The sequence below is a fragment of the Tiliqua scincoides genome, chromosome 3 (genome assembly GCF_035046505.1).
Source record: "Tiliqua scincoides isolate rTilSci1 chromosome 3, rTilSci1.hap2, whole genome shotgun sequence".
Classification (NCBI taxonomy): Eukaryota; Metazoa; Chordata; class Lepidosauria; order Squamata; family Scincidae; genus Tiliqua; species Tiliqua scincoides.
The window spans coordinates 62,422,260-62,435,851 of NC_089823.1; the positions used below are offsets into that span (position 1 = coordinate 62,422,260).

Genomic DNA, 13,592 nt, shown 5'->3' on the forward strand with positions numbered 1-13,592 from the left:
CACCTCCGAAGGGTCCTCTCATCCCTAGAGTTAAAAAAAAATCACTTCTACAGGTCCAGCCTATTTATACACGGATTTTTTAAACTCAGATTTGACTCAACACGAATGGCCCCTGCAAATGAGAAAGAATGTTCTGATCCCTGGATAAGGGGAAAAATGCATCCTGTTAAAATCAGTTTTAAAAACTGAACAGTCCTTTAACAACAGCCTCCTTAATGAGAGAGAGACAGAGACGGCAGCAGGCTAACAATCCATCAATCCTTCTCTCTCCTTCGGACCCCTTCCTTCCCCCAGCACTTGAAAGAAAGCACTTGATCATTTTGCATTGGTGAAGGGAGGGGCTGAGTGAAGTGCTGATGGATTGTCTTCTTAATGACTCTTATCTTAGAGTCAAAAGGTCAGCAAGGCTGTTTTTCAATCACTGGAGCAAAGAAACTTTGTTTTTTAATTGATTTGCTTTAGTATGTTTTTTTTTAATCCACTTGAGTTCTTGGAAGAGAACCCACGCGAATAATTAGTCTCAACCTGTAGTTTCTCTGTGAAACCAGAAGTCTGAGTTTGAGCCCAGCAGAGGCTGCAAACAGACATCTGCGACCTCTGCTGGGCTCAGAGGATCCTCTGGAGGTGAGGGAAGCCTCACCTCCAGAGGGGGCATGCGCAGGGGGGCCCAGTGAACCTGATCCGCTGATAACTGAATCAGTGGATACAGGATCTGCGGATACAAGGACCCTCTGTACTTCACACAGTTCATAATTAAACTCTTTAAGTTTATTACCACAAGATGTGATGATGACTTCGAAGGAGTCTGGACAAAATTCATGGAGGACAAGTCTCATTGGTTGCTAGAGTTATAATGGCTCCACCAGCCAATGAGATACTTGTAGGTTCATACATCTAGGTTCATCTAACCTAGATGTAGGTTCATAGGTTCATACAAATATGTTCAGTGGTATTGTGTCTCTGAATCCTGGTTGCAGAGGAGCTATGTCATGAGAGAGTTATGTGAATTTCCCAGAAGCAGCAGGCAAACCACTATAGGAAACAAGACACGGAATTAGATGTGCCTTTGGCCTGATCCAATATAAGTGGTTTTTCTTACATTCTCCTAACAGAAGCTTTCAGGTGGTAAACAGATCTCTGCATATAAGAACATAAGAACAGCCCCACTGGATCAGGCCATAGGCCCATCTAGTCCAGCTTCCTGTATCTCACAGCGGCCCACCAAATGCCCCAGGGAGCACACCAGATAACAAGAGACCTCATCCTGGTGCCCTCCCCTACATCTGGCATTCTGACTTAACCCATTCCTAAAATCGGAGGTTGCGCATGCACATCATGGCTTGTACCCCATAATGGATTTTTCCTCCAGAAACTCGTCCAATCCCCTTTTAAAGGCGTCTAGGCTAGACGCCAGCACCACATCCTGTGGCAAGGAGTTCCATAGACCGACCACGCGCTGAGTAAAGAAATATTTTCTTTTGTCTGTCCTAACTCTCCCAAGAAGTCTCCCTAACTATGCTCCAGAAGAGTTCTCTAGTCATTTATTCATGTTGGCAGTATTGGTGTCATCTGCAAAGGCAACATCTCTCTCTTTCCTCATCTCTCCCCCTCCCTTATATATGAATAGGGCTGGCAATTATTACTCTTCAAACACCTTTAGGAGTATGCCTTCAGAACTATTGTTAGACCCTGTTTCTGTATCTCTAAACTCAGGCAGTTGAATTCTTTCTCTTTCAAGAAAACTACCTGATTTTGTCTTTTTTTGTAAACATTTTTGCTCTATAGATTTACAAGAAAGAACTAGACTGGTTCCACCAAGATTTAGAAGTAGACATGAAAAGATGGCAACAAGAGAAAAAAGAAAATCAAGAGGGATTAAAAGTGGGAAAGAATAAATTAAGGAAACTAACAGAAACTAATGAAATGTAAGTTTATTCTGACAATGAAAATTGAGTAGGGTGGAGAATGATGTGCAGAAGGGCTGTTGGAATCCTCACAACTTTTTGCTTGTATGTTAAAGGTGACAGAATTCAATTTGGATAGTAATATCCAGTTTGGATAGTAATGGTTCCGTCACCTTTAAAAGGGGCCGTTGCCCATCTTCCTAAGATGAACATGCTCTGTAGTTGAAAGCAATGATTGGTGTTCCTTCTTTATATGTTCAGTCTATATACCTGGAGCCAGCTAAATTATGTGGTTCCGCTGGAAGGTGTGTGGACTTCTCCCTTTTATTGCTTGATTGGGTGCCACTTAAAACATGTAAACTTCGAGAGAAAAAGAATATTGACTGCCAGTAAGAAGCTGAAGATTGGGTATGATTAGTTAGCTAAATTTATGTGTTGAACAGGTGTGTATTGCGATTGTAACCTTCTTTCTCCTAAAACTTGTTTGTGTAACAAAACAGATACATGAGAACCATTGATGAAAAGGATAAGCGGTACAAACAATATTTAGATGAATTCATTGAGATCAGGTAAGCTTAGATTTGCTTTATTAAGCAGTGTTTCAGTGGAACATTGAAAATTCTTACAAATCACAACTTCCAAAATGAGGGATTGTACAACGGTCAGAATTTATATTTGGAGGGAAGAAACCCAGACCAGGCAGTTTTCCTGTTGGGTTTTATAAATTAAACTAAGCTAGCATGTTCAAGTAGCCCTAATTCAACTTCCACTACTTGCTGTCACTTTTATATACAGGTTGGACCCTGATATTTGCGGAGGTTCTGTTCCAGAACCCCCTGTGAGTACCGTAATTTGCAGATACTGGGTTGCATGTTTAAATGCCTTGGGGGGGGGAGTACAAAAATTCAGGCTCCTACTGCTTTGCGACCAAACTGAGATGCATTCTGTGGCAAACCTGGAGGAAAGAGGGAACCTCCACACATCCTAGAAGTGAGTCTTTCAGTACTAAAAAAAAAAAAAAGCTCTTCAGGCTTGGAAAAGGTGCAGTTTGGCCGCAAAATGAACCAAATCTGCAGATTGCAAATCTGTGGATACAAGGGTCCCACTGTATAAGCCGTACATGTATTGAGGTGATTGCATGTTTTTGATAACGTGTATTGATGAGCAAGAACAACCACATTGGCTATCATTGTATATAGTAGTGTTTCCCAGACTTTGGCTTGTGACCTGATTGTTGATGGGTTGTGAAACTGGCAAGCAGATAACAAGGAAAATGCATTGAGCCCTATGGAAAGTGAAACTGAGCTGCACTGCACTGCTCATTTACTTGTGAGTAGGTGATTGTGCCTTCGTCCATTTTGAAGGGCAGGCTAAGTGGAACACAAAGCTACAGGAATGGTCCTGATCGGATAAAAGCAGGCCCCCCAAAGCACTCGAAAAGGAAGTTCCCTGTCTTCAAACTGATAAATGTATTGAAACCTATGGGAAGCGAAACCGAGCCACATGTGTTTGTTTACCTGTGAGTAAGCAACTGTGCCTTGGCTCCTATCTGATGCAAGGCAGAGGGGAATGCAAGGACTTCAGAATGGTCCTGATCCAATGAATGTGGAGCTCAACCAACACTCCAGAAGCCCCCCCCCCCCTATCGCAGAAAGGATAAAAACAGAGACTTGAGCTAGGAAGGTGAAGCTCCAGCCCCTCTTAAAGACATTGCACTAATACTTTGCAGGGTTTAGAAAATGAACCTTAGGTGCTTTGAACACTTAAGAAAACTGGACAGTAGTTTTAAGTAGTAGCAATATTGCTAAAAGAAAATGCACTTTTATGAGTAGACTTGTATTCCAATCTTATCTTTATAACTACTGTTTGAATTGACTTCACAGTAATAAGTTTGAAAATGAAAAAATAAAAATGGAAGAGCTTATAAAGAGGAGCCACGATGACTACCAGGAGTGCATTAAACGAGCTGTTACGGCAGAGGTAAATCATGCTATAGTAGATTCTTTTCTGCTCCCAGTTCCCCCACCGTTCATTACAATTACAAAATCCTTCTTCTCAGCCTTTTATCAGACTTGCCTAGCAGTTTTGTCCTGAAAAAAGTAATACTGTGACTAACCCAAAAGGAAGAAACATGTAAACTGTTTGCCGCAGAATACCTCAAATGGGATGATCCTTTCCTTGGTTGTCCATTTCTTCCACAAACCTAAAAGTCATTTTTGAATGAATTTTGTAGCCTGTTTTCCTCTACTACAAGAGAAGTTTGTTTCAATCAAGATGATTAATACCAATAAAGTAAAATACTTCCTATTATATTTTCTTATATCTTCCTCTTATATTTATATTCTGGAATATTCTATAGAGTGGTTCTCTTGAATGTGTTCCTAATCACAAATGAACTCTGTCAGCAGAGGCACCTCAGACCAGCTGTCTAGTAATTTTTTAAACGCTGGTCAAAACTTTATTATTTTAATTTATGATCTATATACACTGCTTTGATCTGTTTCTGGTTGTTTGGCACTAGTCCTGTACTGTCCTGAAATGCTGCTGTTTTATATTGTAACACTTTAAAAATGTGAGTTTGTGATGTTTGAAATCTTCGGTGTCATCTGGATTCATAACATACATGTCATTTGAGTTGTGTACACTCCAGATGCAGTAGGTGCCTTCTTTAATAAATGGTAAACTAAGAACATAAGATCACTTTTCTATGTGTTTGCATTTAGTTTTGCTTTTAATTAAGGAACAGAATAGAAGTCCACTGTTTTAGGAAGGGGTATGTCAATAGCTGAGGCAGTGGGTGTCATTAAACATGGCAGTATTACAGGCATATATTGCATGGAAATTTGATTTCTTGTGTGGTTGTACCATACAAACTTGAGACATTCTTTTGTCCAACTAAGTGTTTTGATTTAAACTCAGTGCCTTCTATTTTAGGTGTCAGTGCTTGAAAACTGGAAAGCAGCTGAATTATATAAATTACATAGAAAAGTTGCAAATGCAGAAGCTAATGTAAAATATCTGAAGTTCATGACCAGGTATGGCTAAGTGTATATGAAAAATTAAAACAGATGTGCTCACTAAAGCTGCTTTTGTGTAATACACTTTCACATCTCAGATTTTATATTGCTATCTTTTTTTCCTTTCCTCAACAGTATTTTCTGGTATAAGATTTTAACTCAGATTGTTGAAGAAACTTTAGAAACAGCTGCATTTATATTTTTATTAGTAGATAGTAAAGTTTCTGTGGATTACTTATTCACACAATCCTTAGTTCTTCATGCAGTTATAGGATGACATAAGAACATAAGAACAGCCCCACTGGATCAGGCCATAGGCCCATCTAGTCTAGCTTCCTGTATCTCACAGCGGCCCACCAAATGCCCCAGGGAGCACACCAGATAACAAGAGACCTCATCCTGGTACCCTCCCCTGCATCTGGCATTCTGACATAACCCATTTCTAAAATCAGGAGGTTGCGCATACACATCATGGCTTGTACCCCATAATGGATTTTTCCTCCAGAAACTTGTCCAATCCCCTTTTAAAGGCATCTAGGCTAGACGCCAGCACCACATCCTGTGGCAAGGAGTTCCACAGACCGACCACACGCTGAGTAAAGAAATATTTTCTTTTGTCTGTCCTAACCCGCCCAACACTCAATTTTAGTGGATGTCCCCTGGTTCTGGTATTATGTGAGAGTGCAAAGAGCATCTCCCTATCCACTCTGTCCATCCCCTGCATAGTTTTGTATGTCTCAATCATGTCCCCCCTCAGGGGTCTCTTTTCTAGGCTGAAGAGGCCCAAACGCCGTAGCCTTTCCTCATAAGGAAGGTGCCCCAGCCCCGTAATCATCTTAGTCGCTCTCTTTTGCACCTTTTCCATTTCCACTATGTCTTTTTTGAGATGCGGCGATCAGAACTGGACACAATACTCCAGGTGTGGCCTTACCATAGATTTGTACAATGGCATTATAATACTAGCCGTTTTGTTCTCAATACCCTTCCTAATGATCCCAAGCATAGAATTGGCCTTCTTCACTGCTTCATATGACATGCAGGAACATATGCACGGATTACTTGTATGCATCTGTCTGCTTGTGAATCCTCTTATTGTTGCAACTTAAAGTGCCATCATAGTTAAACAAATTACCACGGGATGAATATGTGTAGTACCGCTGCACAGAATAGCTTATACTCAAATAACAATAACCACCTTGGATGCCCACAGTTCTGGGAGAAAGGTGGGATATAAATTTATTAAATATATAAATAAGCTGATGGGAAAAGTGAGTAAGACTGCAGTCCTCACACATACCTACCTAAAAGTAAGTTTCATTAAACTCAGTGGGGCTCACTTCTGAGTGGATATGAATGGAATTGCTCAGTTAGTGCTGTAGCTTGAATTCTGGTGCTATTGTTTTGGGAGATTTCTCAAAATGCAGAGTCATGGTGAATCAGAAACTGCATTTATGACATGAGAAAGATGATGAATAAAAAAGGTACCAGGTGTAGCAGAAAGGTTTTGAAAAGATGCTATGCGAATGGAGGGACACCTGAATTTTGGGAATAAGTCTTATGCTCCACTTGTCCAATAAGTTGGAAATGGACCTTCTGTGAGTGGAAGAGGTTTTCCGCTAGGGGAAGTGCACCCTTTGGTCCAAACCCATGTCTTTTCTCACTTGGCTGTATATGCTGATGGCACTGTGCAGAGGAACCACTTATTGGTCACATGAAATAAGCTTCTGGAGTAGAGGGAAGGGACTTAAAATATCTGTCTGGGTTATCATATTCACTCTAGGTATTAGACTTTGTATTTGGAACCTTGAAGAGTGGCTGATTGAATTCAGATAGGTCTTTTTTCCAAAATATAAATTACCAAACTGTGCTTTTCTAATAGCATGTCTTTTTTCCTTGAAGCCCTTAAACTCAAATTATCACAATAGTGTGGAAATAACTATGTGTAATTTTTCAGTCACTCAACAGTACCTCAGTCAAAGTTGCAAATTGAGTCTTGGGAATCCTTTATTTCTAATGTCAAGGAAGAAATTAAAAAGGCAGAGGTATGTCTATTTACTATACTGAATACTTGAAAGATTGAAGTTCTGTAGGTTATTTTTTACTACAAGTGAATTAATTTTTGTCGAGGATTACTGCATGTTGAAACATTTATCCCTCAATAAAAGCATACAGTGTACTGTATACTTTTTTCTTTTAAATGCTTTAAGAATGCATGTGTCCGAATCTTGCTATGACATTCAAGTAGTTGAACTGGCACTTCTGCAGAATCCTATTTGAAGCCAGTAAAGGTCTGAGAGATAATTATGCAGCTATGTGTAGATTTTGTTAATCTGAATTTATGACTGTAAGCCCAATATTACAATAGGTAAGTTTGCCATTCATGTAATTTGTTTAAATAATTGTTTCTCAACCAGCGGTACTGGCAGTGATATAAGCTATGCAACATGACAAGCAGCAGTAGAAGGTTCAGCTTATTAGGCAGAGGTCCAGTGTGCATTTTTTGAGCACTTGAGAAAGCCCTCCCCTCTGCCCTTACATGTTGCATCTGGCCTTCCAATCTGCAAGTACTGTAACTGGCCATGACGCCATTGCCAGTTATTTCCAATTGGTGACTATGCAAAGTGGTACAGCAGGGGGCAAAAGTTGAAAAACACTGGTTTAAATAAACTTTTTTTCTATGTTTGCAGAATCAGTTTGACGAAAGAATTTGTATGGTAAAAAATGGAACCTTTTTAAATAGCATCTCCAAAGTGGAAATTGCAGAAGTTCAACTTCCTCCTGGTCTGTACTCATCAGTAAGTGTCTTAACAATTGCAAGCATTTTTTTTTCCAATTAGATATTTAGCACAGAAGCCTAATAAAGCACTCCCTCCCAGATTGGGAGATCTAGAATATTAGGCTCTTCTGTATCCTGTGTATTTGAAAACCAACACTGAGAACATTCCATGTGACTGGGAGTGAAGGACAACCACTCCTTGTGGTTGTATTCTTGTGGAATGGCATCTCCGAAGAGTTGGTTCCTGTAATCATTGCCTTGCAGAACTGAGGGGTGTTGAAGTGGATGATGATTCCTCTTTCCATCTCCATATCTTTTAGCTCTTCAGCCAATTTTATGTCTTGTTTTCCCTAGTACAAGAGCAGCTTGATATACTGTACAGTACATGATAGACTGCCATGATACAGTACAATACTTGATTTTTTCAATTAGGTGAAAGGTAGAGACATACTTAAGTGTTCTGACAGTAAACTTTGGGCACTGTTGTATTATCATTTTCATGTGTATGAAATACTGTGACAAGGGAGGTCAAACTCTATGTGCCTGTTAAATTTGTTCCTCAACATAGGTGCAAAATTGTTGCAAAAATTTTCATATTGCATATGAAATACAGAATGATTGGGTCAAGTGGATGAAGTTGAAATAATAGGCTTAAAAATTAGATTTCACAATCCTTTTAGAATTGCAGAAAGTTCAGATTGCTTGAATGAATTTCTTACCTCGTTTGGGTCTCTTCCTCCAGGTAGTGCACGAGAAGCCTCCTATTAATGATCCAGCCATCATAATGTATTCAGCCAACTCTCGACATCTTCCCCTTAACATGTTTGCTCCAGTTTCAAGTACTAAAGATAATACTCCCCTGCACTCCACAGTGAATGTGCATGCTGGAAATAAAACATCCCATAAACATGCTAAACCCTTTCTTGCGAATGAAAACACAGGAGAAGCGTCCTCTGACTGTAAAGAAACTGCTCTTTCTGATAACGTATGCCTACCCCAGTCACCAAGCAAACCTGAAAGATGTGTCCGGGACACCCAGCTACGGCATAGCACTTCAGAGGAACCATCAGCCACTGCAGGATTGGACCACGGTCAAGCTACCAAAAAGCCAGTGCTTCCAAAACCATCTGATAATATCATTGATAAACTTAGAACTATATTTCCACACTATACATGGTAATTTTCCATGGGGAAAATGGTGGTAGTTTTAATAGCTTTTAATTTTCTTGCGCTTTTCTGAATATGTGTGTTCATATTTCCTCTGCAATCAAAAAGCACAATGGGTGGGTTTGAGAGAGAATGGTTTGGGTTTGCTTCACTCTGCTTCTCCCCATCACTGGGGATGTCAGTAGAAACTGAATGACATTGTGGAAATGGCCCATTTGTCATTCTCTTAAGCAAGGTATCAGAACAACAGGATCTTTTCTTTGTTGTTCATTCATTGTGGTCTTTCCCTGCATACTACTGAGGCACACAACCCAGACTTTTGGTGCAATGGGCACTTTATGTTTAACATCTCGTCATTAGGAACTTTCTCTACAAACTGAAGGACTCCTTATGCTCACAAAGGGAGCTCTTGATTGCAGAAGTGCTAGTTGGAATACTGTTCATTTTTGTTGATATACTTGTGTGTTTCCGCCCACAGCAGAATGGTCTCTAGCTATTTTTTTCCTTCCCATTGGCAAATACAGGTTAAGCTGTCTCACTCCAAAATTCTGATATGATCCAGGAATTTTTTTTTTTAAGTCCATGACTTGTTGCTCAAATATTTGTTCCCTGGTTTTAGTCCTAAGAACTTCAGTGCTTTGTTGAATGGTTTGCCTCAGTTTGGCTCATGGGCTGCCTTGCCTGATGCTTGCAATACACTACTTTGAAGCAGCTTAAGGAGGTTGTTGTCATGCCAAATGGCCATTTTTTGAACTTTGAGCCAGATGCAAAATAGATGTTTATCTTGTTACACTGTTTTCAACAGGCTTTATGAGGATAAAAGGGGAAAAAAAGATAGTGGAGTGTTTGCAGTCTTTTAACACTGTCTTCCTCCTGTCCCATATTTTGAGATTTCTCGGGGAAGCCTAAAATGCAACTGAGATTCTACAGAATACCTTTAAGATGGACTCTGTTGAAAGCTGTGTTCATATCATTGCAAAAAAGTTTTAATAGTTTTTATTTTATTTTTTGTAGCTCAGATTTTGAAAATGTTATAAAAGAAGTAAAGGTCAAGAATAAGAAGCTGAACACAGATGAGCTCCTTAGCTTGGTGACAGAATTTATTCTGGATCATCCAAACAGGAAAAAGGTATAATTGTCCGTGCCTCTGTAACCACAAATCAACCACAAAATTCTGGCAACGCACATGTATGTAAAATTGAATGGGATGTGTGGTACATTGATGGTATTGGGAATGCTAAAACAAAAGCGCATTAGGCGTAACTCTTGCCACTTTCATGGTTACAATACTGATTAGAGGAAAAGAGAAGCTGTGGTGTTTGTATAATATTTGATCCATAATTTGTTTGCTCTCCATGCCAGCTAAACTGGCTGTTGTTCCACAAACACGTGGTTGGGGAACTGACTTCAGCCAGGCTGACCACAACCAGGCACTTGGTTGAGCTGTAAAGGCTAGGGACATGAGGTTGCTATTGTCTGCTAGAATGCTATCTTTCAAACAAATGTTGTACATGGTAGAACCAGTTTGGAATGTTTTTATTTACCAAAGATACTCGCCTATAAGGTGAGATATTTCTGCCAATAAATCAACCTTAGATCATCTTTCCCTATCTGCAAGGTCACTCAGGGGTTAGGGCTGTTCAGGCAAGTAGTGGTACTGGGAGAAGCAAGAGAACAATGCAGAGATAATTAAGGGCTATTAGCCTCCCCAGCAACCCCTCCAGGTCAGACTGCAGCCAAAGTCAACCTTCTATTCTCCTCCTGAGAAAAACAGTAAGCGAGGGTTCAAGGCTTCCATTTTAATCAAGCAAGCCTTGTTCTCTTTAGCAGACCCTCCTGCACCCTCATTCCATTTTGCAAATGTTTGGCAGAGGTCTGGTTTTTTGAACACCAGGGTGTAATCTTTGTTTCATTTGAAACAAAGTCCAAGGCTACAGTTCAGTGTGCACCATTAGTTAAGAATAACACCCAGGGAAAGCAGTGGGTCAACTTCTGAGTAAATAGGGTCACAATTGTGTGTAGCTGCACTTGCTCATACTCATTCCTTGTTGCTTGTCTCTCCTGTGAATTGAATTGCGCACTCCCAGTTTTGTGTTTTATGTTGCATGTTATATGTAGTGACTCTGGCTTAACACACCAGGCACCTTAAAGAACGATTTGATAAATGGTTCTACTGGTATGTTGTTTACAGTGCACTTACTCTGACATTGTTTACAAAAAGGTTGTAAGGACCAGAATTAAAAAATTTAATGAATAGAAGTGTATCTTATGATCTTTTACTAAATTTTTAATATGTATTACAGACTGTAAAATTCTTAGATAACAATTACTGGTAGGTTATTTTTCAGGATCTAGCCTCGGGTAAAATCAGATAAATTAGTCAGACTCCGACACCCCCCTAAGTTTAACCCCTGACATCCAAGGGTCATAGAAAATTCCATGATTGTTGGCTCAAAATCTGCCCTCAGCTTATCTGTGAGATTGACTTATAGATGAGTATCTATTGTGCTTGCGAGATAGACTTGTGTGGTGGTGGTGATCTGCCACTAAATCCACCAAAGTGAGAGGTAGTGTACTGTTCATTTATCCCAGTCGATCAACTGCACAGTAGGGTTTATGGATCTGGCTTTGCTATTTGCAAATCAGTGGTGGCAGTGGCTTCCTTTCTGACAACTTTATGCGAAAGACTGACATAGTGTTATTTTTTGAAAATCAGGATTTATTTATTGTCATCTATGCACGTGGACTTGAGAACTTGCCTGTTGTTGTACATTCTGTGTGGAGCTGTAGAAAGGAATGGTATAGAATATCATGATCTAGGAAAATGGGAACACATTCAACCAGTTCCCAAATCAGGGTGCTGGTATAGTCCAGGAGCTGCATGCCTTAGAGCAGGGGTGTCCAAACTCTTTGGCAGGAGGGCCACATCATCTTTCTGACACTGTGTCTGGGGCCGAGAAAAAAAGAATTAATTTACATTTCAAATTTGAATAAATTTACATATTAGAAATGGAACTTCTATGAATCAGTGAAGGTCTTACAATAGCTCAAGGCCCATAAAAGGCCTTGCACAAAGCAAGGCCGGTCTTTGCTTCACTGCCACTGCTGCATCACAAATGTGAAACCGCAAGTAGTGGAGGGAGCCCTCACCCCACAGCTCATGCGAGAGGTTGAACAGTCACCCTTATGCTGAGAGCACTTGCGTTGGGCAAGCATGGGCTCCAGCAAGTCTCTGGAGGACCAGAGTCTCATTGGAGTCTGGGGGCTCCCCGCAGGCCGCATTCGGAGTCCCCAAGGGCTGCAGGTGGCCCCCGGGCCGGGGTTTGGGCACCCCTGCCTTAGAGCACCACTTCTCAAATATACCTCTTTTCTCACTTACTGGGGTCCATAGAAAGAGGCTCTGGAATGTCCATGGATGCCCGAAAGCTCTGGAATGTCTTTGCTGACAAAGCATTCAGATGCTCATTTTTATTTTACACTTTTATTGGCTTTCCTAAATGCATTGCAAAGTGTATCTTGTTTCTTGGGATTGAAGTCTTTAGTTCCATTATACTGAACCCATGCGATGCATTAGCTAAGTGCTGGGCTATGACTGGGAAGTCATATTCCCTCACAGGGTGCCCTTGGACCAGTTATACACTCGGAATATTTTATAGGGTGGTTGTGTGTGTGTGTGGGGGGGGGAAACATGAGGGATATAATGTGTAGCATCCTGAGCTCTTTAAAGGAAGGGTTGAATAGATATTTAATAAACACTGCTACAATGTTTGTCATATTTTTCAAATTGTACGAAATCAGCAGTATCCAAACCGGAGACAACTGTGCAGTGGGAATGCCTTCCCTGGTGTGACTGGCATTTACCGTTCTGACGTACTGTGGGACTTCATGTCCCCCAATTGAGATGACGTGACACTGACTAGTCGCATCTGTGGTGCAATGCCCCAGTGGGCATTGCTCCTGGATTTCTGGGCAGACATGATTGTCCGAGTGTTGCGTCATCCTGATTGGGGGACATGAAGTCCTGTGGTGTGCCAGAACTGTAAAAGCCTGTCACGAGGAGGGGATAAATCCAGACTCCGGATCTGGCCTGCAGGCTGGGATTTGGAGGAGGCTGTCTCATATTCTAGCCTTTTCTTTGTTATAAACCCTGAGCATTTGGAAGAACAGCGTATGAATTAAGCAAACATTGTCCATGTCTTTCTGTTGTATCTCATTAGGTTCATTCCGTCTCAAAAATTGAGAAGTCATCCTCAGGTGCTAAAGGGCAGACTGGGGGTAAAACTCCAAAAGTATTGAAGTCGTTGGGACAAAGTGTGCTTCATCCATCCAAGCCCAGGCCTGCTAATGAAAACCCAAAGAAAACCACTCTCCCATCTCAGTCAACTCAGATGCCATGGAAAACTGTTGCAGGAACATCAAAAACTAAGTGGAAGAAATCTAGTGATGCCATGGTAGGTCACATGGTAGGTCCATGTAGCAAATGACCTATTTGCTAAAATAGATCGTTTGAGGTGGATCCGTGTTTTCTTTTTCAGCTCTAGCATTAATTTTTTGGATCACGTTGGTGGAAATAAACTATACATGCATTTATTTCTGTAGGATAACGATCCCTGCATAATATGTCATGAAGAATTAAATTCTGAAATGTCACATGTACTCGACTGCGGACACAGTTTTCACAAACTGGTAAGTGGGACATTCAGGTTGGAAAAGTAGCTGAAATACACT

The 13,592-nt window shown here is 40.7% G+C and overlaps 1 protein-coding gene across 4 annotated transcripts in view; it reads left to right on the forward strand.

The window, feature by feature from the left end:
* TTC3 (tetratricopeptide repeat domain 3) overlaps nt 1-13,592 on the forward strand; it is a 71,930-nt gene that overhangs the window by 55,151 nt on the left and 3,187 nt on the right. For 3 of the 4 annotated variants that reach the window (XM_066621170.1, XM_066621172.1, XM_066621173.1), the window contains exons 36-45: nt 1,786-1,925; nt 2,405-2,473; nt 3,788-3,884; nt 4,839-4,939; nt 6,876-6,963; nt 7,609-7,716; nt 8,440-8,873; nt 9,879-9,993; nt 13,082-13,327; nt 13,464-13,550. In XM_066621170.1, coding sequence (XP_066477267.1) covers nt 1,786-1,925; nt 2,405-2,473; nt 3,788-3,884; nt 4,839-4,939; nt 6,876-6,963; nt 7,609-7,716; nt 8,440-8,873; nt 9,879-9,993; nt 13,082-13,327; nt 13,464-13,550 — 1,485 coding nt within the window. The remainder of the gene's footprint in view (nt 1-1,785; nt 1,926-2,404; nt 2,474-3,787; nt 3,885-4,838; nt 4,940-6,875; nt 6,964-7,608; nt 7,717-8,439; nt 8,874-9,878; nt 9,994-13,081; nt 13,328-13,463; nt 13,551-13,592) is intronic. The other variant, XM_066621171.1, reaches the window with a different exon arrangement.